This window comes from Vanessa tameamea, chromosome 31, assembly GCF_037043105.1.
Source record: "Vanessa tameamea isolate UH-Manoa-2023 chromosome 31, ilVanTame1 primary haplotype, whole genome shotgun sequence".
NCBI lineage: Eukaryota > Metazoa > Arthropoda > Insecta > Lepidoptera > Nymphalidae > Vanessa > Vanessa tameamea.
Genome location: NC_087339.1, coordinates 2,108,344 through 2,132,252, shown reverse-complemented (window position 1 = coordinate 2,132,252; position 23,909 = coordinate 2,108,344). Strand labels below are relative to the sequence as shown.

General features: G+C 34.9%; 2 protein-coding genes across 4 annotated transcripts in view; both read right to left on the bottom strand.

Moving 5' to 3' along the window:
* LOC113404297 (la-related protein 1) overlaps positions 1-21,751 on the bottom strand; it is an 89,272-nt gene extending 67,521 nt beyond the window's left edge. For all 3 annotated transcript variants that reach the window (XM_064220073.1, XM_064220074.1, XM_064220075.1), the window contains exon 1: positions 20,901-21,751. In XM_064220073.1, the coding sequence (XP_064076143.1) occupies positions 20,901-21,254 (354 nt within the window). In that variant the 5' untranslated portion in view covers positions 21,255-21,751. The remainder of the gene's footprint in view (positions 1-20,900) is intronic.
* Positions 21,752-22,338: 587 nt separating this feature from the next.
* LOC113393713 (uncharacterized) lies at positions 22,339-23,344 on the bottom strand. Its single transcript, XM_026630738.2, has one exon. It carries the CDS (start codon positions 23,227-23,229, stop codon positions 22,339-22,341), a length of 891 nt encoding a protein of 296 aa, XP_026486523.1. The 5' UTR covers positions 23,230-23,344.
* Positions 23,345-23,909: the final 565 nt, after the last annotated feature.

Here is a 23,909-nt window from a genome sequence, read left to right as displayed (position 1 = left end):
ACTTTTTAATCCCTAACTCTTGACGATCGACCATTAGCCGAAGCCGCGTGTGACAACTATGTATTTTGTCGATGAACTAAATAAGAAATAGCATTCTGTTACAATTTTTTTAATTATAATAATATAATTTAAGCTACAAAATTAACAACCTCCATCAAATCCTTACATCCCCTATGTTTTTAAACGGAATTTTTCGACCAATCCCAAAACCAAACGTGGACCCTTATTGCGTGGCTAATCCACAATTTCAAGGTCACTCAGCGTGCTATGGAGCGAGCTATGCTCGAAGTATCATTGAAGTATAAAATCAGAAATTAGATTATTCGGGAAGGAACCGAGTTACCGACACAGCTTGCTTGCTTAGCAGACAGAAAATGCAATGAGATAATCACGTACGTCAAAGAAAACGCAGATCGGAACACCAAGTCAAATGGACCGATCACTGAAAAAGGCGAGGTCTGACTAGACACAGAAGGCGGGGAACCATTAGTCGATTATGATGGAAACATATTTGAATCCAGAAACGTAGAACGCGAGTAAAACACACATCAACTACACACAGTATAAGAATTCAAAAGTTTTCGTATGTTTTTCGCCTCCGTCTCTGGCGATCAGCCAAATACCAACGCATTGCGTATGTCACCTTATTTGATGGTATTTCGGATGCTGATGTTTATTTCTAAACATAAGGGACTTGAAATATTCGAATTGTATAAATACACCGGTGTTGGGTCTCGGAAACGTGTATGTAAACTTGTAGATCTTCGTTTTGGTTCGTCTGACACCAACCAGCTATTTCATCGAGCTCCAAAAATCAATGAGCTATGAGACAATGAAAATATTTCTTTAATAACGAGAATTAAGCAGCTCGGTACTTCTTGCTTAAGATTGCTTTTGATGTGAAATCTATTGACGTCTGGGGGGTGAGACCGGCTCGTACGTCGTGACGGTAAACGTCATGACGCTCTCATATACCGTCACGTCTCTCCATCATCTCTCTACTGTCTTGTGTGTCCTATTTATTATTATAACAACAAGTTAATTTTACAAACGAAACTCTTGCTTTGGTTTATTTGACTCTATTTCTACAGAGCATAAAACTAAGTTGCTTCCCATCTCATACAGGCTTGGATCTTTTGAACTACGAAACGCATTTTAATGCGGTTTTCATCGATCAACAGAGCGATTCAAGAGGGAGATTTAAATGTATAATAGGCGCATATTACAATTTCCAAGCCAGAAAAATATTTGTCTTTATGTTTGTTCTTTGATCTATAAGTTGTCTATATACCTCATTATACCCGTGTGAAGAGACAGGTAGCTAGTATTAAAAAAAAAGTAATATCGACATCATCTCATCACACAAGTAAATATTATCTTATATGTTAATAGCGTAAGCCGATTTTTGTCCCAGTGATTTTGGGACGCCAGCTGCACGTAAAAAATCGGTTATGGTCTCATTTTGAAGAGCTCCAGCCGCAGATGTGCAGAAAATTTAAGATAATTCTTGATTGCAATTTACTAAATTGTTGCGCTTTAACAAAGAATTAATTTTTGGCCGGTTAATTTAAAGTTAATTGTTTTCGGCAAACTTAAATTCTAACTGAACTAATGTATACTATTTGTTATTAAAAATTACATTTAAAAGAGGTTTCATCAATATAGAGCCAAGTGTAGACGAGCCACTTGTAGTTTACAATGAAATCAAAACAAAACCTGTCATAGGTTTCGAAATTCCTAAGAAAATATTATGTTTATTTATTAAATATCACTGGGCGTCAAGAAACTACGACAATGCCTTTTCAACCGGACGCGTCACACTTTCAAGGTCAAATGGGATCATGAGTGTCACAACAATTACGCGATTGGGTTTATCAGGGACGGAGATTCCGACGAGGAATTGGCAAACCGATCGGATATAAATTTGGCACATATCTATATTAATATTATAAATGCAAAAGTTACTCTGTCTGTTAGGTCTTCACTCTTAAACAGCTAAACCGATTTAGATTAAACTAGCGACCCGCCCCGACTTCGCACGTGTGCAATGCTGATACTGAATATACTACAGAATGTCTTAAAACGTTCATAGTTCTTCAGTCGTTAGAAATACAAACCGCTATTGTGAGTTATCCCTAAGCAATAGGCATATACCATCACGTACTTTTTTGAAGTCCATTTCAAGGTGTACAATACTGTAGCAAAATTATATTGATCTATCTCGTAGAATTCAGCCAGGATTATAATGTGAGCTCAAAAAAATTACGATATCACTTTAGAAACCTCTAAAATTATCAGTGTTTCTCTACTACATTGTGCATGTATTACCCAGACCCACAAAGACCCAAGACAACATAGAAAATTAATGAACTTTTTCTACATCGACTCGGTCGGGAATCGAACCCGGGACCTCGGAGTGACGTACCCATGAAAACCGGTGTACACACTACTCGACCACGGAGGTCGTCAAAGGAATCCAATCGATCGTACGGAGAACAACTCACCCAAAATTCATCACGAATGAATGCTTTAGGAACGCATAGAGGTCCATCATCTATTCTCACATGCCAGTCCGTTGCTCTTTCACGACCAAATTGCTGAACCAAATTCGATGAAGTTTGGTACGAAGCTTGAACTCCAAGGCTACTTTTTGTGCTTAACACCTGAGCGACCGAGCCCTAAAACGCGAACGTAGCCGCGGGCGACAACAAACGATATACCGTTTCGTTAAACACCAATTACTGCCAGCTGTATCCGTGTGTTGCTATAATATATATATATATATATATATATATATATATATATATATATATATATATATATATATATATATACTTATTACAACAAACACGATTAACTTGGAATTAATGTAACGCAATACAGGCAACCTTAAAAAAAAAATCCCATCATTAAACAACGTTGCTAATTTCAAATATTGCGTGCGTGCGTTAGTCAACCCCTTACTCGGAACGCAGCTGCTGATCGCCCTTGACATTATAGAGGGTGTTCGCCCCTGGACTCCGTTTTCGTCATAGATTATATATATTATCGTGATAACGTTTGCTGACCACAGATTAAATTTATAACTAGCTATGCCCGCGACTTCGTGCACGTTTGAATTTAATAAAAAAGCGTGACTTTATTATTATTTTACATACAATTCTGAAATAAAAGTAGCCTAAGTTACTCCTTATTACATCAGCTATCTGCCAGTGAAAGTCCCGTCAAAATCGGTCCGGCCGTTCCAGAGATTAGCCGGAACAAACAGACAGACATACGGACAAAATTTGTAAAAGAATGTTATTTCGGTATATGTACCGTGTATACATACATATGCATTTAGTCAAACGCGGTTATTTTAATATTACAAACAGACACTCCAATTTTATTGTATGTATAGATAAACCATTGCGTGGCTGTATAAGACTAATAAGTATTTAGAAGCTTATGTTTTATTGTTTTCATTACAACATTAACAGCCTGTAAATTTCCCACTGCTGGGCCAAGACCTCCTCTCCCTTTGAGGAGAAGGTTTGGAGCATATTCCACCACGCTGCTCCAATGCGGGTTGGTGGGTACACATATGGCAAAATTTCGTTGAAATTAGACACAATTCCTCGCGACGTTTTCCTTCACCGCCGAGCACGAGATGAATTATAAACACAAATTAAGCACATAAAAAATTCAGTGGTGCCTGCCTGGGTTTGAACTAGCATCATCGGTTAAGATGCACGCGTTCTGACCACTGGGCCATCTCAGCTCTGTTTTATTGCGTAAGTAGCTATTAATAATGGTGTTCATCACAATCATTAGTATTACACGAGTTTCACCACGCCCAAACAATACAATCCAAGATGTTAAGTTCCTTCCGTTCGAAATTACACTGGCCCACTCAAAACTTCAAACTGAAACGCAGCACGTATTCACGTTCGGGGGCGGAACGATCGATGATCCGGACTGCCTCCCTAGACGGGCATGCACATCCGCCCCCCTTTGATATTATTTCCATTTAATGTTCTGTTATTTATCTCTTGAGGGTTCTGTGCAGGTCAGGCTAACTAGCCTCTCACCAACCACGTACCATAAACAGTTAGTATATATGTGGTAAGATTCATAGTGTTATTTACTTAATAGTTATAACGGAAAAATTAGCCTACTGACGGCAATCGGTAACCATCGCTTACAGACACCGTAAGAAACATCAACGATCCCTTAAATCTCCAACGCACCACCAACCTTGGGAACTGAGATGTCACGTCCATAAATCTTAATCAATAATAATAAATATTAGACAACATCACTTACATTCCTCTGATCCAAATGTAAGTAGCTAAAGCACTTGTGTTATGGAAAATCAGAAGTAACGACGGCACCACGAACACCCAGACCCGAGACAACATAGAAAACTAATGAACTTTATCTACATCGACTCGGCCGCGAATCGAACCCGGGACGGGAAGATTATTCGTAGGGTACGTTAAAATCAATAGCGTTACCCAAACGAACGAAATTAATACGGGGGCTCACGTTGATCAATGAATTGATTATGACGAAATTCGCTATCACGATAACGTACGTCATAAAAGAGTACAGGACTTCAGTATAGCGTAACAATATTGTATCTATAGTATATGCCAACCAAAGGGACAAAAGCGAAACAAACAACATTTGACAACGACAGCGAATTAATGACATATCAATAAACTGTTCGTAGGGCACAATATAGCTGAGCTATTATAACAAATCGCATTAAATACGAAAATCTAGTTTGTTTAACTTAATTCCTACATCGATTGGAAAAAAAAAAACGATGTAAGATACGATTAATATTTCTCCAGCACCATTGGTGACTTTACCCTCAGTTTTTAAATGAAAAAAAAAAAAAAAATGAAAAAAACAAACACATTTCGATTCACGCGTCAACCGTTTAAGAGTCTACTACGAACCGTAAATAGACGAGATTGCGTGATAATGATTTAAATATAAAACCTGGATCGGTTCCAATGTTGCCTAGCTAGTCAACCAGCTGATTGTATATGATGAAATAATAGAATAACATATCAAGATCAAACTAGGCGGACCAGGCTGAGACGCGAGACATGACGATTCAAGTTATTTCAAGATCATACCACCGAAAGTAGGAATAAAGGTAAACAAACCTTAAGTTTACGTATTTAAAGTAATTCGCTAATAACATATCTATATCTTGCACTACTAAGAGTTCATGATTAATATATCTTTATTTATAATACAACACTATTACACTTAACTACTTATATCCACTTTAAATTTACTTCCCAAAATTCCGATAACAGTTTCGTCGACGTTGAAAACGGAATGTTTTCGCAAATCCACAGTGAACATCATAGATGAATCAAGCTCTCGACCAATGATATCGCGTCAATTTGCTGTCAAATGTTGTTTGTTTAGATTTTCACCTCTTACGGTTGGAATAGAGTATATATTTGAATTAATTAAGACGCCACCGTGAAGTCTTAAATATGGAAAGGGCCATTAAAAAGAAGACAGAGTTGAGTCGCGAGACCGTGCGGACAATGTCGCTTACGCTGTTTTATCTATTAAATAACGTATACAATGAAATTAATTAACTACAATAATAATAGCAATCAGGGCCGGACCGTAAGTTTAGAGAGCCCTGGGCTAACACTACCTGTTTAATTTAATAAAGTTATGGATTCTTCCGAACTATCGTCTATTTTTGACTCGTGACTTGACTTAGCTGAGGCCCTTGAATACACGGGGCCCTGGGCTGAAGCCAAAAGAGCCATACGGTAGATCCGACCCTGATGGCAATGAGAAAATTGTTAATAAAATTCCGTGTCAATTAAAAACGATAACACCATTTTTTTATACAAAATCTTATACAATAGAAATAGAGAGAGAAAAGGATGCCTGCCACTGTTCTTCACTGGAAGAAAAAACCGCGCTTCGTCGGGACGTTTCGCTGGTAGATTATATAATCATATACCTCGTCTTAGTTTTTTTTTTAATGTTATATATTGAGTGATAAATGTAAAATGTAAAAATGTAGCGTTAGAACAACTTTCGAATTACAACAGATCACAAAATACCATTTGTATAAGGCGCCTACACACGTGAATACCAAACGCTGACACTTTTAAACGTCACTCGTGATCATAATCATTATTGAAAGATAATTATAATTTTTTGTTTATGATATTGTAAGTGGTAACATTAACCATCCCTTTTATCGCCAAACCTGGGAAATAAGTTATGTCCCTCGTGCCTGTAGTAACACTGCCTAAATCGCCCTTCGAACCGGAACACAACAACGTGAGTACTGCTGTTTGGCGGTAGCATATCTAATGAGTGGGTAAACCTATCCAGACGGGTTTTCACAAAGCCCTAGCACCAAGTATAACTTATCAAGTTGATCTTATTTCCAAAACCAAACATTCACCAGAGACCCAAAAAAAAGGAAGTCGCTTTACAAACACAAGATGCCTAACTGTTTTCTAGAGCATATTATTAAAATAGTCGAATAAGTGTCTATATAAATCGTGTTTATATCATAAAATACATCTCTATTAGGCGGTTTATTTTTTTTTTTTATACTTTTTTTTTCCGAGAGAGCACAGATTGTTTCGCCGATCAGCCAATTTACACAAATCCTTAATTATACATCTCATGAATCACTCCGTCCATTAGTGATGACCGTATGTTATACGCAGAGCCGAGGTGGCCCAGTGGTTAGAACGCTTGCATCTTCGAAGGTTCGAAGGTTTCAAATTCAGGGCAAGCACCGCCGAATTTTTATGTAATTAATATGTGTTTATAATTCATCTCGTGCTCGGCGAAGGAAAACATCGTGAGGAAACCTGCATGCGTTTAATTTCAACGAAATACTGCCAAATGTGTATCCACCAACCAGCATAAGAGCAGCGTGATAGAATATGCTCCAAAACTTCTCCTCAAAGGGAGAGGAGGCGTTAGCCCAACAGTGGGAAATTTACAGGCCGTTACTGTATGGTACACGAGTTTATCGCGTACAGACGCGGCGGGAGGACATTGTTTTATGTGTAGTGAGTCTACAATACGCCTGAGTGTGTGTTAGTATGTCACTGCACTGAACTGTTTTATATAGACCCGGTAGGTGGCACTGATATCGGGTCCCAGGTATTTTTTATTACAATACATAACAAAAGTCGGGACGTCTAATCTCAAGTTCAGACATAGTTATTATTTTAATATAAACGTCCACAAAACCGTCCCGTTCGCGGAAAGCCTTAATATAACTATAAACATCCAAATTATTACACTGGCTCACTTCCAGATGACGTAGGGCATTTAATGTCAACGGCTGGGTGACGTCACGTGACCTTGGCGAGGGGGGGAGCTCGTTAAAGGTTACGTTCGAAAGAAAATATCAACTGAAACACAGTTACATAGCGAATATGCATTGCAATATTTTTTTATTACGTATTAAATCATATCCCGAGTACTTACAATTTGATTTATTAAAAACTCGAGACGGTACAGTGGTTGAGAACATTGGAATTCTTATTAACATCATTTAAGTTTTTTTTTTTTTGTTTACTAGTGATAGCGTACGCGAAATATATTACTTCTATAATATAACATTTAATATATAACAATTTAATCATAGTTAATTAATATACTTATGTAAATTAGTGATTTTTTTTTTATTAGTTTTTCTTTGTGAAATTTACATACCGAAACGATAGCCGTACATTAAATTATATACTATAAAGTGACAATACGGTTAGTATATAATTTATTCAATATTAACCGTTAGTCAGACTAAGACAATCATTCAATAATCCAAAAAATTTGAAACGTTATAAGAAACGATACGAACGCACTTCTATGAAACTACTTGAATAAATTAAATTATTAGTACGATTTTAATAATATTACAAATTTTATCAGGCAAAGACAACCATCCAATAATCCCAATAATCGATAACGTGGCTACATCACACGACAATAAGAACGCACTTTTATGAGACTACTCGAAAAAAGAATATTATGATTACGATTTTAAAAATATCATAAATTTTATCAGGCAAAGACAACAATCCAAAAATCCAAATAATCGAAAACGTGGCGTACCAAACACGATACACAACCAATGTGTTCGGACAACCACGTGTCGTTTTGAGGTTAGAAACGTCATTTATCTATTAACTTGGCATTGATAAGATTACTCGTACATTGATATCGCTGGAAATTTTACGTGTCCAGTTCGTTATGTAATCATTCAGTACGATTTTTTTTTTATATCAGTTTCGGTACACATACTTTCAATATATACAGGGTTATTGGTAATTCGACGTATTCCCATTAGGAGGTGATAGGGGTGACTAATTGCGATAATTTTAACCCCCATATGCATGATGCAAAAGTGAACCATTTTTGAGTTATCAAGTTTTTTAGATTTTTTCAAAATAAGTCAAAAATGCAACTTCAAATGTTTATTTAAAAAAAAGTATCAATTAAAATCTATTTTTTTCTTCTGATTTATAAAAACGAATAAACACTGGTTATTTGTCAATATTAAAACAATAATTATCGGTCCAAATTTAAAAATGCGAGACGGAAAAAGATATTATTTCAATTTTTATTTTTATTTTTTTTCTACAAAAATTACTTAAAAACAAAAAGAATCGTTATGAAACTTGTCCTGCAGATTATTTTAAAAACATAACCGTTTTATCAGCTCTCCAAAAATGTATAACAACTAGGAACTTATTTAAAAATAACCGAAATAAAATGACCGAAAATGAACAGAATGAACCGAAATAAAATTCGTTTTTATAAATCAGTAGAAAAAAATAGATTTTAATTGATACTTTTTTTTAAATAAATTTTTGAAGTTGCATTTTTGACTTATTTTGAAAAAATCTAAAAAAAACGTGATAACTCAAAAATGGTTCACTTTTGCATAAATAATCGCCCCTATCACCTCCTAACGGGAATACGTCGAATTACCAATAACCCTGTATATATTGGACAACATTACATACATTATTCTAATCCCAATGTAAGTAGCTAAAGCACTTGTGTTATGGAATATCAGAAGTAAGTCGTTACCACAAACATCCAGACACACATAACATAACACAGAAAATTAATGAATTTTTTCTACCTCGACTCGGCCGGGAATCGAACCCGGGACCTCGGAGTAGCGTACCAATGAAAACCGGTATACAATCGTATAATTTGCGACTATCAAATCAAAATTTATCATCACTGATAGACATTAGTGCTTTAAGGAATATTTTTTATAACACAAAAGTACCATTGACCTTGGAAACTAAGATGTTACGTCACTGGCTTACTAATCCTTCAAACTGGAAAACAACAATACAAACTATTGCTGTTCTAACTAACCAGACTGCCTTGCACAATCCCCTAACAACAAAAAGTGGCTTTATAGCTTATTTACATAAAATTAAAACAACTGAACATACAGAGACGGTCCAGCTAAGCACACAAATACATAAAAATTATAAAACATCATTCGTTCAATATCCCTTCATTCTCCACCCTTCGATGTACCTTTAGCTCTTAACCTTGACCTTCCCCACCCCACGACATAAATAGTACATACACGGTGAACCCGATTCCAAGGTATAGACTTCTATAAAACAAGTGCAAACATAGCACAACTGTTGCAATGGAAAAGGTCGTATGTGAACTTTCACTGACTATACAAAGCAATTGTAACAAACTGTAATCATGGAAAAGGTCGTATGTGAACTTTTATGCGCTTTACAAAGGAAATGTAACTGACGGATATAATGAAAAAGGTCGTATGTGAACTTTATCTTATTTTACATAATAAGTAGTCGTAACCGACTGAAATAGTGGAAAACATCGTATATGAACTTTTATGCGCTTTACAAAGAAAATGTAACTGACGGAAATGATGAAAAAGTTCGTATGTGAACTATCTCGTACTTTACGAACTGGGAAATCGTAACTGACTGAAATAATAAAAAAAGGTAGTTTGTGAACATTTTCGTACTTCGCATAATAAACAGTCGCGACTGACACTTAACAAGCCTCAACGCAGTCAGCTCTGACAAGCTCATTAACCCAAAGATCCTTTGTTCCCAACACAGGTCGGGTACAAAACCCAAAGCCGTTAAACCAAAGTCTTACGCATGACCTATCACGACTACTGTACAAAACTCATAAACAAACGTAACGAAATCAATCACTTCCGAGATCGGTACCACACAGACACACCTACCGGTACTATATTATACAATCACGCCGCTATGAATATATTTCAAGGTCATATATATATGGGTCAAGTTCGTGATCGATATTGGAAGCTGAGTCGTATAACTTCGCAACGATTTACCGCCTGTGGATTCGCTCGCTTGAGAGGCATCGAGTTGAAATTCAACCAACGTACTTTTCCAGACTAAAATCTATCACTGTGAAAAGTTTCATTCGGTTCCGTTCAGCCAAACTTTTGCATTTATTATATGGATATGGAGAAGGTATTAACTGTGAGATATATTTTAAGTAAAGTTCGCGAGTATGTCCGGATGTTCGTTACTCGTTCACGAAAAAACTACTGAATGGATTTTAATGAAACTTTACGATAATATAGTTTATAAATCAGAACAACACGTGGGTTATAATTTATATAGATATCGTGTGAATCGTGCAAAGTTTAAAGGTATGTGTTAAGTAACTCGCAATCTGTTAGCGGCGAGTTATATCACGAACCTATATTAATATTAAAAAAAGGTAAAACATGTTCGTATGTAAGAGTTAACCTCAAAAACTAATGTATCAATTCTAATAAATTAAAAAAAAAAAAAAGAACACTTGGTGGTAGGGCTCTTTCCAAGCCCGTCTGGGTAGGTACCACCCACTCATTAGATATTCTACCGCCAAACAGTACTCAGTATTGTTGTGTTCCGGTTTGAAGGGCAAGTGAGCCAGTGTAACTACAGGCACAAGGGACGTAACATCTTAGTTCCCAAGGTTGCTGGCGCATTGGTGATGTAAGGAATGGTTAATATTTCTTACAACGCCACTGTCTATGGGCGGTGGTGACCACTTAACATCAGGTGGTCCATTTGCTCGTCCGACATCATAAAAAAAAAACACTGGTAAAAATCTACTTTATACCAGAGCAATATATAAATGCGAGCCCGTCTGGCTGGTACCACTCTACCGCCAAGTAGCAATACTTGGTATTGTTGTGTTCCGGTTTGAAGGGTGAGTGAGCAGTAACTACAGGCACAATGGAACTAACATCCTAAACTAAAATTTCGTACGGCGCAATCGTCTATAGGCAGCGGTGATCACTTACCATCAGCTAGCCCGTCCGTAAGACTACATATTCCAAGCGTTTTGTTAATCTATACATATAATAAAATTGGAGTGTCTGTTTGTAATATTAAAATAACCGCGTTTTACTAAATGCATACACGGTACATATACGTAAATATTTTTTTTACTATTTTTATCTGTCTGTCTGTCTGTTTGTTCCGGCTAATCTCTGGAACGGCTGAACCGATTTCGACGGGACTTTCACTGGCAGATAGCGGATGAAATAAGGAGTGACTTAGGCTACTTTTATTTTAGAATTATATATAGAATAAAAATAAAATCACGCTAAAATATCCAAAAAACTTAAATTCAATCAACGCGCACGAAATCGCGGGGACAGCTAGTAAATCAATATATCTCTATTTATAACACAACACTATTCCACTTAACTACATATAACCACTTAAATTTTACTTCCAAATTTCCTAAATACCACAAACTATACAAGATGCCAATGTCACATCAATTCAATGTCAACATTTTTTTGTATTATTTATATATATCGATAGTGTCGCACTACAAATGAACAAACAGTTGACAGTCGCCGAACGTCATACTCCTATACTAGTAATCGTGTACTTATTGACCAAGAGTTGGACACAGTTTTTTCGACGCGTTCTGTCTGTGTAAACATATAAATAATCAAAGCTTCATAGTTATCATTACTAAGATAAAACTGGATGATGTATAATTTCAAACACACGAGACAAAGCTTCAAACTCTCGACCGATATCACAAACATCACATAAGGCCAACATTTAAAATACATATCGTTTAAAATTTGAACACAATCCAAATTAAGCTTACGTCTCCCGGTTTCACTAGCTCCTACTTACATATAATTTGCCGTTTATATTACGAAAACGTGCAGGCAATTGAAAAATTTACTGGAACGGGAATCGATACCGCGACCTCTGGCTCGGGGCCAGACGCAGTGACCACTGCGCCATTCAATTCACATATCAGAACTCTTTAATACGTACATACCATATTCCAATCACAAGAGGACAAATAAACAACATTTGAAATTGAATCGACGCGTTACATTGGTCGTAGCTTGAATAATCTGACGAAACTGTTATCGGAACTTTGGAGGTAAAATCAAAGCGTATATAAGTACTTAAGTGTAACAGTGTTGTGTTATATATAAAGATATATTAATCAAGAATCACTAATCACTAACAGTAGTGCAATAATAGCTGAGCTATTAACAAATCGCATGGCATACCGAAATCTACTAATATTTATGGGCTATATTTAGGCTAAGACGGACTCGTACCTCGTGATGGCAAATGGCATTTCATGGCATGGCATGGCATTCATTCAGTAGAGACACATAAACCTCCCCCTTTAATCGCTCTGTTTATTAATGAAAACCGCATTAATATCCGTTGAGTAGTTTAAAAGATCCAAGTGTTCAGACGGAGGGAAGGAGGGACTTTGTTTTATACTATGAACAGCACTCGAGGATAATGTAGCTTTCTACCTGGAATCATTAGTGCTGGAGATTACCCCCTACATACAAACAAACAAACAAAATTTACTCCTTTAAAATATAAGTATAGAAGTAATGATAGATAAATACTATATATAAATTATACACGCAGTAAAGGGAAGAATCTTATCTATAAACTTTTAAGTTAAAATCACACCGTCCTGCTCTAGCACACAAATTAAGACGTATGTGAAAGAGACGTGTATAGTTTTAACTCTTTATAGATACGAGATATTATTATATAGGTCTGATAATTATTCGACCCTAAGAACCAAAGTTCAAGTTAAGAATCTTAGGTCGATATTTTCGAACATCTTATAAAATAAAAAACTATAAAATATAGAGTCACGACAGCACAGTAGTTAGAACGCTTGAATCTTATTATAAAATTGTTGGATTCAAATCCGGGTAAGCACGATTGTTTTTTTTTTTTCAAATCATTGAGCGGACGGATCAACGGAACATCAGTAGACATTGGCGCTTTAAGAAATATTAACAATTCCTCACAACGCTAATATGCCACCAACATTTGAAGCTGAGATGTTGTCCTGTGCCTATAGTTACACTGGCTCACTCATCGCACAAACCGGAATACAACAATAATAAGTTTTATTATTTATCGGTAAATATATAATGAGTGGGGACCCAAACAGACAGACTTGTACAGACCTACCAATTAAAGGGAAGAGGGCAGGTAGGACTTCACGTCACCGTCGATCTCAAACAAGTGTCTATCTACAATCAATTAAGACACGCTTATTTGTAATGCCTAAATAAAATAACTACTAAACCAATATACATAAAACATATAACAGAAAATGCAACGCGTTTCGGAGGTTTTATATATTAAATACTAATAATAATAAGTTTTAATTTCAGACCATTGACTTTTTTTATTGTATAGGCTGGCGGACCTGCATATAGGTCACCTGATGGTACGTCGACACCACCGCCCATGGACAATGATGCTGTAAGAAATATTAACCATTCCTTACATCGCCACTACGCCACCAAACTTGGGAACTAAGATGTTATATCTGTGCCTGTAGTTACACTGGCTCACCTCCCTTCAAACCGGAACACAACAATACTGAGTACTGTTGTTTGTTACGTGACAATCGTAAATATAATTTTCTTGTATTCTCGACGTTACTTCTTTACAATTCGAGGTTATTGTATCTATATTATATAACATACAATATCTTAATTACATATTTTATAATATGTTGATCGTTAATTACGCATATAACTGTGAATTAAGTGCATAACATATTATTAAACTATGTAGGTAGGTTAGTAACTAGATAATAAATTAAAATAACTTTATTCATTCGTGAGCATATCTCTTGACACAATTGTTTATATTTAAATATAAACAAAAAAAAATAGCTGAGATAAATATTTTTTTAAATTAAATATATGTCGGCAACCTGGTAAACAGCGTGGCAACCGCAGCCATTATAAAGAAATATAAACCCTTACATCCTCAATATGCCACTAACTCTGAGTACTTAGATGTTATGTCACTTGTCCCTGTATTTAAAAAGCTCACTCAAAATCACTCACTCAAAATTAAATATTGCTGTTCGACGGTATAAAGAGTGGGTGGTACGTTAATATGTATATACACATCAAAATTAAAACCAGCCCCATTAATGGAAAAACTATGTAGATTGGAAAATTACTACTTTACTGCGTATAGGTAGGTACCGCTCACTCATCGTATATTATAGCGCCAAGCAGCAATACTTGGTATTCTTGTGTTTCGATTTGAAGGCAGAGTGAGTTAGTAACTACAGACACAAGGAACAAAACATCTTAGCTCCTAAGGCTGGTGGTGCATTATTGATTTGGAAATTAATATTTCTTACAGTACCAACGTCTATAGACAAAGAAGAACTTACCATCAGGTAGACCATTTGTTTGTCCGACTAACAACACGACAACCAGAATATATATCAATTGCTTGCTACGTTTATATTACTCGTCAGTGAACAGTTTTGTATTATAAATAGAGATATATTAATCAAGAACCGTTTCTAGTGCACAGTATAGAGCAAACCTAAGCAAATCACATGGAATACGTATATGCAAGGTTAATATTATTAATTTTATCTTAAGGTTTACCCCTAAATTGGAATAAACTATATTCAATGTGGCTGTGACGTCAATGCATTAAATGATACCTCTAATAATATATGTCGTTTTAAGACCAAACACAAAAAACAATCAAATAATTATATAATAAATAAAATAATAAAAAAATGAACTTGGCCACAGGACTTTTTTTTTAATTTACGACATCCTATAACATTATTCACAAATTATTAATTAAAAGTAAAGTCGGCTGAAGTCAAAGGGGACTGTGCGGGGAGAGGGTGAGCGAGTGCGTCCAGTCCAGCGCTCACGCTGACGCGCGGCGTTGCCGTTTTTACATGTTATTGAACTGATTTTGCAAATAGTGTTTCATTTTGCTTTTATTTCCGCGTTAATTATTTCGTTCGATTTTTTTTTTTGTTTTTATAAACCGTCGATTTTTTTTTTTTTCAGTAATTCAATCAGCCTTATGTAAACGTATATTAATCGACGTTTCATTTAATGTGATAACGTCGGCGCTTCTCTGTATACAATTATAAATCGATACAAATATCGATATCATTCAAATTCTCGATTCACGAAAGGCAAACATTAAAAAAATTAATTGCGTAAGCCTTACTGCCTTAATATATCATAATGTTACAATATCCTATGAAAGTAAAATGAACGAAATTTTGTAATCGACGTGTGGAATCTGACACACGAAACGCTTAATACCAAGGTCCTATGAACTGGTTCACATTCGAGCGATTGTCTTGTCGCTGACCGACTGTCTTACGTCTGATTATATACATTGTCAGTAAATCTCTCATGGGAGAAAGGCGTCGCTAGCCAACAGTCTTGCTCCTGCTACTGCGACTACATGGTCAGGAAATCTTTTCACGTTCATCAATTTCCTAAATAAATTACATTATTTGCACATTTGCATTTATAAACACGATTGAATCGAACAGACGAATGCTCAGTCTAAGCTTATAGTCTATTCCAATCACAAGAGGTGAAAAGCGAAATAAACAACATTTGACAGCAAATTGACGCGATATCATTGGTTGAGCTTGATTAATCTATGATATTCAATGTATGGATGGATTTGCGAAAAAAAAGGCCATTTGAACGTCGACGAAACTGTTATCGGATTATTGGAAGTAACATTGAAGTGGACATAAGTAGTTAAATATAACAGTGTTGTATTATAAATAAAGATATATTAATCATAAACTCTTAGTAGTGCACAATATAGACATGTTATTAGCAAATCGCTTCAAATACTTAAACCTAAGGTTTGTTTATCTTTATTCCTAATACGATTGGCTTTACATTACAAACGAATGCAGTTAGTGAGGAACCGCCCTAAGGTGTTTCTTCCTGAACCAATAGTTGACCTTCAGTGCGTGATAATCAGTATCACATATAAGCCAACTTACCACCGACAAATATGTCGGAACGATGTCGGTCCATCACAATATGAACTGAGCCTTACTATAGTCAATTTTATCTACAAATTGAAAAGTCATACTATGTTACTAATCTTACTTATATCATAAATACGAAATTGCGGATTGGTATTTATGTTAGTCAATCAAACGATTTTTTTTTTTTAATATAAATTATTAGCAATGCCCCCATTTATACGAATTACTATTTACTCCTCAAAATATGGTGCTAGGAGTGAGAACGAAAATAGGCATCCTCTAAACCATTGCACTATTGACGCTTAAAGATTTCAAACTAGTTCCCGTACAAAAAAACACGTAAAAAAAATGGGGGGGGGGATTGTAATTGATACATTTTTCTATGAAAAAAGGTAGCTGCATACTATTCCAGACTAAAAACTATCTTATAAAATCTTTAAAAACAACCTGTATATATATTATATTAAAAATGAATGCAATTATTTAAGCAACAACCTTCCAACATACTGTAATTGATAGGAGTACCATTACAATGTTACATTGTAATTTGTAACCAGAAAACTTTCACCTCGGTGACCTTTATTGACTAGTTGTTCCAACCAATGGTATTGCTTCAAATTTAATATACCTACAAATAAAATAAACCTTCAATTCAATTTTAACTTAATAGCTTGTGATTGTGCCGACAGGGCATGGATTATTTCACTGTCACATAGGATGGTTCACGTCCAAACTCAAACTCAAATTCCTTTATTCAATATGGAAGCATTACACTCACTTATTGAAAGTCAAATTAAACACTACCACCGGTTCGGAAAAGAAAATACCCTGACCTGAGAAGAACCGGCGACAGAAACTCAGCTGGTCTTTTTTTTGTCAATTTTATTATTTACATACATTGAATATTAATAGAAATAGCCAGGAGGCGATCGTTTCATTCCCAAGGTGTGCTATCAATCATAAACCCATTAATTGTATAATAACCTTTTTGTATATTATATATTGTATAAGCACACAAGCATTCCTTAATAATTTTTTTAAATTTGGCAACAGTTGCATTGCAGATGCAATTTGAACGCTTTCTGGGATCCTGTTATAGAACCGTATACATTGCCCCACAAAAGAGTTACTGACTCTATGCAGTCGAGTAACAGGAGTAACAAGTTTGTGTTTGTTCCTTATACCAATGCTATGAGTATCCCATTTTCTCCTAAAATCATTAATATTTTTCCATACATACATAACATTACAGCATATATATTGAGAAGCAACATCTCTATAGCAGGTCCTGCATAAGTATCAAATTTCATTACAATCCATTCATAAGTTTAATCAGTAAATGATGACAAACAGACTGACAACTCAGAATTTTACAACTAAGAACCGTGCAGGTAACACCATAAGTACCGAAAAACAAATAAAAAATATTCTTACGGTTCATGCAAACACACAAATAAACCATGTTTTAATATACAAAGAGAATATCTAACGCACAACCTCACAACATATAACATTTTCAATCTTTATAACACACAAGTTACATTGTAAACAAAAAAATTTACAGTGTAAAAAAAGCTAAACCCGTACTAATTCATACCTATTTATGTTTTATTCTCTCGACCGTATGAGTGTTATACCTAATTAACTTCGAATTACATATTAATACATACTAATATTATAAATACTAAAGTAACTCTGTCTGTTAGTCTGGTGCTATTTCAAGGCCAAACCACTGTGCCAAATTTGATGAAGCAAACTGGAACTCCAATAAAGGACAGGCAACAAATTCATACCTATAGCAATTGGCGACAACTAGTGAGCCGAGATGGCCCAGTGGTTAGAACGCGTGCATCTTAACCGATGATTTCGGGTTCAAACCCAGGCAGGCACCACTGAATTTTCATGTGCTTAATTTGTGTTTATAATTCAACTCGTGCTCGGCGGTGAAGGAAAACATCGTGAGGAAACCTGCATGTGTGTAATTTCAACGAAATTCTGCCACATGTGTATTCCACCAACCCGCATTGGAGCAGCATGGTGGAATATGCTCCATACCTTCTCCTCAACGGGAGAGGAGGCCTTAGCTCAGCAGTGGGAAATTTACAGGCTGATTATGTATTATATATGTTATGTAGTATATATATATATATAAAACTTATTAACAAAAGTTTACCAGTTTAGAATTTAAATTAATATGAGGTAACAGCTATAAAGGTTTTACATGAATAAAATAAATTTTATATCCAATTATGACAAAAAATAAAGAACAAACACTCTAATATTAATAATAGTGTAATAAATATACATTAAGAAGCAAATAGACATTTTAATTTCATTAAAACTTATACCAGAAGATGCTCGTTTCGTAAATGGTTTTAGTATAAAATGTATGCTCAATCCGGTCCATGTTTGTAAATGGTTTTGCTTGTGCTTTATAAATCTATGAATTATTTGTGAATCAATATGAAAAATCTACTCGGTGGTAGGAATTTCACATAATAAATTGTGAGACGATTACAGAACAAAAAAGGTTAATTCACACACACCGATACATTTACAAATCTCAAATGCAGTAGCATAGTAAGATTACCTTTGTGACTTTGTACGTAACATATTTATAATAATTAAAAAATTGTAACAATGAACCAATTTATCAATGTTGCCAGATTCAAAATACTGAGCTGCATTGAAAAAAAATGGCAGCGACATTATTAGGGGTAAAGAAAAATACAGAGCACCTTCGGACCAACCCCCCTCAAAAATCAATATATATATATATATATATATATTTATTAAGGTAACTATAAAGTAACTCTGTCTGTCTGTCTGTCACTCTCTCAAGGCCACTGAACTCGTAGCAAGTTTTTTGTGCCTAACACCTGATACCATAACCTATATGTATATAGTATGACTATTTGTATATCCAACAAGGTAAATAAGCTAAGTTATTACTGTATTAATGAAAAAAATATATATATACACAGTGATTCTACATTTCGTATTATTGATCTGTGAAGATTTCTATACATAAAGATATTACTGGTTTCTATCCTCAGCTTAGGCTGCAGGCAGGTGTTAAATACAGTATTATCATTTTGAAAACTTATATTTCTTGCAATATTTCAAAATGATAGGTTGACTAGTGAAGCCAAACAAATTCAATTTTATAATTATAATATTAGTTTAGGAGAGCTTGAGTAGTTTATGTAAGTATAAATTTAAATCAAATAAGAAAAACATTAAAATATACATCTTTATGTTATGTATGAATAAACAAAGAATATATGCATATATAGATAATAAATTCTAATATAAGAAAAACAAATGTCTAGAAATAATGTAACCATTTTAAGTTTAATGGCTCTAGTTGTGAAACCAGGCACAGAACAGAGAAGTTAGTGTGGGCAAGATATTGAAAAACAGCTAAATAGAAGAAATAGTTGAAAACTAAACAGATTAATTAGGAATCATTACTATACAGAAATCCATTGTGATCATAGTCTGATCTTTATATATGACAATTCATTTATTTATTTTGAGTTTCCAGTGATTGACAATAAATGTAGCTTTTATTAGGAACTGATATTATTATTTTTGATGTTAAGTCATTAGATTGACTATGACACCCCTACAAGCAGATCAAACAGTAGTTATACTGAACTAAAACACTTAGGTAAATTTGAGCATTACAGTAACTTCAATAATATTATAAATTCGGTAAGTTGTCCTTAAATACATTACTAAAATCTTAATTGGACTTACAAAACACTACTGTAAAATAACAACCGCATGGAATTAGCAAGTGTGCTAGCAGCATTGCCCATTGAATCACAATTCGGATTATCTTGTACCAGGGGATAAGTAATAAGATAGGGGTATATATTTAAGAATAAATATAATTATAAGTTAGTTTTCGTTGCTCTTACTCAAAGCAGAGAATATTAACTGGTTGTAAATAAATATTAATGTCCATATTTAGAAACACTTGGCTCTTTTTGATACTAATGATTTTACATTTGCAAGAAAAATACAGCATTGTTAATCAACTCCTTTATAGGTATGATGTACAAATATAACAAGAATTTATACTCGTCTGTGGAATAAAAAGGGCTATTCAGAGTGTACACAACAAAATAATCTGATAAACCATTATTAAAACAACAATTCCTGTTTTGTACTCGAAGAATATTGTTTGAAATAATTCATTGACACGACTAAGTAAACATTGCACCACTCCAAAGATTAATGACTTTGCCAGATCTATAAAAGTCAATTTAATCTTGACCAATATACTTAATATTGTTTCAACTATCATAATGACTATTAATACAACATTAGAAGTTTATAAATCCATACTTTAGTGATTAGAATTGAAAGAAAATGTTTTGGAGGTTATGTTGTCGGTTTCCAGTGCTTATGCAATAAGCATAGGATTTAGTCATAATACTTATTCATTGTGGTGAAATGTTGTAACACATTCCTGTTTACAACAATAGTACGGCTAAATCATATTAGAAAACAGCTTGTTTACATACCTGCCAAGGATTGACCTTAGGGATGGGTGCTTCAACAAACTTCTTAGGTTGAGCTTCAGCTGCTTGCTGTTGTTGCTCCGCTGTTGGCTGTTGGCCTGGTTCAGCATGAGGTTGGGGTGCCTTGTGCGGGCGAGGTGGTGCCCTGCGCTCTCGCTCCCTGCGACTCTTGGCCGGTCTCCTCGCGTGAGAGATGACCGGCACAAAGCCCTCCTCCTCCTCGTCGTCCTGCCGCGGCGGTGCGTCCGCCACTTCCTCCGTCGCCTCTATGTTCTCTTTATTACAATCACTTCCTCTGAAGTTTAGCACAGAGGCGTACGAGGGCCCTGCGCCCTCGACCGACACACGCGCGGCCATGCCGCTGCTTCCCACGTTATATAAGACCGGGCGCGCGCTCCGCGCCGACCTAGGATCACGAGCGCGCCGCCATGCCCCTTAGCACGACGGCATGTTGCGGGTCGGACCCACGAAATTCAGAACTTTCCCGATCTTACGAAGGTCAAACTCGGTAATGTTGATGTATCGAACGCAGTTATAGAGTATCAGGGAGAAATATGCGCACAGTTCAAAATGCACACCAGACTGACCCTGGATCGACCGTATTTACATCGAAAAAATTCACTTCCGTTGACTTGTTCCAACTTTTTAGCGACACACAACGCTCCGGGCACACTTTATCTATCGATTACGTGTATCGATCACACTAAATATGGCTCTCCAAACCTGAAAATAACTAAAGATCCATATTTTGTTCACAATTCACACATGTGGTCGGACGCCCAAAAAGGGTATTTTCCGCAACACACACGGAACTCGCGGAAGCCTGTGACTTCTAATTTTACAGAGAAGACAATTTTCGCCAGATGGCGCTGAAACACCCATGACAGTGAATGTGTTCGAGATAAGGGCACATAAAAACACGTTTTTTTAAAAAACACTGATATATTTAAATGTTTTGAATACTATTTATAAGCCTTGAAAGTAACAAGAATTTTATAATATATAAGAACTCATAATTAGTTTTAAAATATGTTAAAGTTCCTTTGTTGTCTTTCAATATTTGTGAACGCGGCTTTAATAAAAATCACATTTCATTTTTATTTCTTCACGACCTTGCAAATCGTGCTAATGTAACCTATTAAGTACAATAATTTTCATGATAGTTCCAAAACATTATAATAACTGGTTTTTAATTTATCATTTTATCATAAAATAATATAAAAACTGAAATAACTTCAAATGATTTAATAAATAAAACGAATTTTCGTATATTTTTTCTCTATGGCTAGAAACACGTTGCAACACTTAACATTCGTTCAAGAATTTTATAAAAAAAGTAGTAATTTAAAATCATGTTTAGACAAGTATAAAAATTATAAAATATTATTAATAATAATAATAATTAAAACATGATAATCAATTCATCATCTTCATACATTTATCATGCGTATGAACTTTCTGTATTAGTAGGACAATACATTCCCAGGTAATATCGGCAATTTCTACAGTAATGGTAAACATCTTTGCATGATCTTAGCACGTAAGGTAGTGGAGCACAAATCCAACAACATAATAAGCATAATACTATTGCACATAAATGGGTACACAGCGTTATTTTACTTGCCACTATACTAAAACCCGCATATCCACATTCAGGGCAAACAATTGGTATTGGTGTAAACCCAAAGTTATAATTTCTTGATGGAGGTGGTGGTAGGGGACTATCCACGTATATATCAAATGCTGTTGCGTAATTTGGAGGTGGTGTATGCTGAACAAATGATGGAGAGGGTATAAAAGTTCCCATAAGCCTGCGTCTTCGTCGTGCTGCCATTTGACGCAAAACAAATGAATAAGATGGCGGTGCATTCGTTAAAGAATCTGGAGGCGTTAATTCTATCGAGTTCATATCAATAACTTTATTCGCACTTGTATGATCAGAGTTAGATTTTGGTAAAATATTATTTTGTATTGCTAAGCTTATTGAACTTTCATTTAATTTGGCTAATGCTTGAAGGAATAATGTCAAAGGTTGAATTGTTTCAGGATTATTCAAAGAAATTGGAGATGGTAAATTTGAAGATATACGAAGCGGTTGATTTGTCATAGATTTAGTGAAAAGTACAAACGGATTCGAAGTTTTTGAAGAATTAAATATTAAATCATTATTATAATTATTTGAATCAGTATTGGCAGTACCGACATCTAGTCTCTGTGAGATGATTTCCTTGGAGGACACTGATGCAACATCAATTTCTTTGTCTACTTGCAATCCTTGGGTACCAGCGTTTGTACTGCATTGAGGATAGTTCTCGCTAGATTTGTGATCCATAATAATTTACTTATTCTTAAAGTTGATTTCTATTTATTCTAAGTTTAATAGCTTTTAGTGATGTCAGTTAAAATTATTTTAATAATTACTATTTAAAATGTCAGGATATTGTCATAGTGTCATGAATATTATTATGTGACATAATATTACGCAATTCATATAAATGAAAAAAAATGTAACGTAATTCAAATGATCAACGCTTATATTATTTTTTTGTCGCATTATATAATTTTATCTCGATGTCATTTATTTGTCTTATTAACATTTTTCTTTTTAAATGTTTTCTACATCTATCTACAGACCATTTTTTCTACAGGAAATGGCTGTATAAATTGATACATCTACCTTTTAATGCTGCGTCCAGACCGATGAAGTGAATGTGCTTTGCCGGACGGTGACCCGTGGGGCATTAAATGTCTACTGACCTATTTATCCCTTTAGTGTAATTTTTTAGCTTAACTTAACTTTCGTCAAAGTATAAAAAACTAGCAACCATAATCTATAATTGAGGCATTCGTTGCGCTTGTCTATATGCATCATTAGACGTATTAATATAAAATAAAAGTTTTAATATTTATTTTTTCGTAAATGATCTAAGAAATACATTATAATAACCATTTTATATAAATTGTTACTAGATCTTTGAGTAAGTACCGGTAAAAGTGTACTTTACCTTAAGA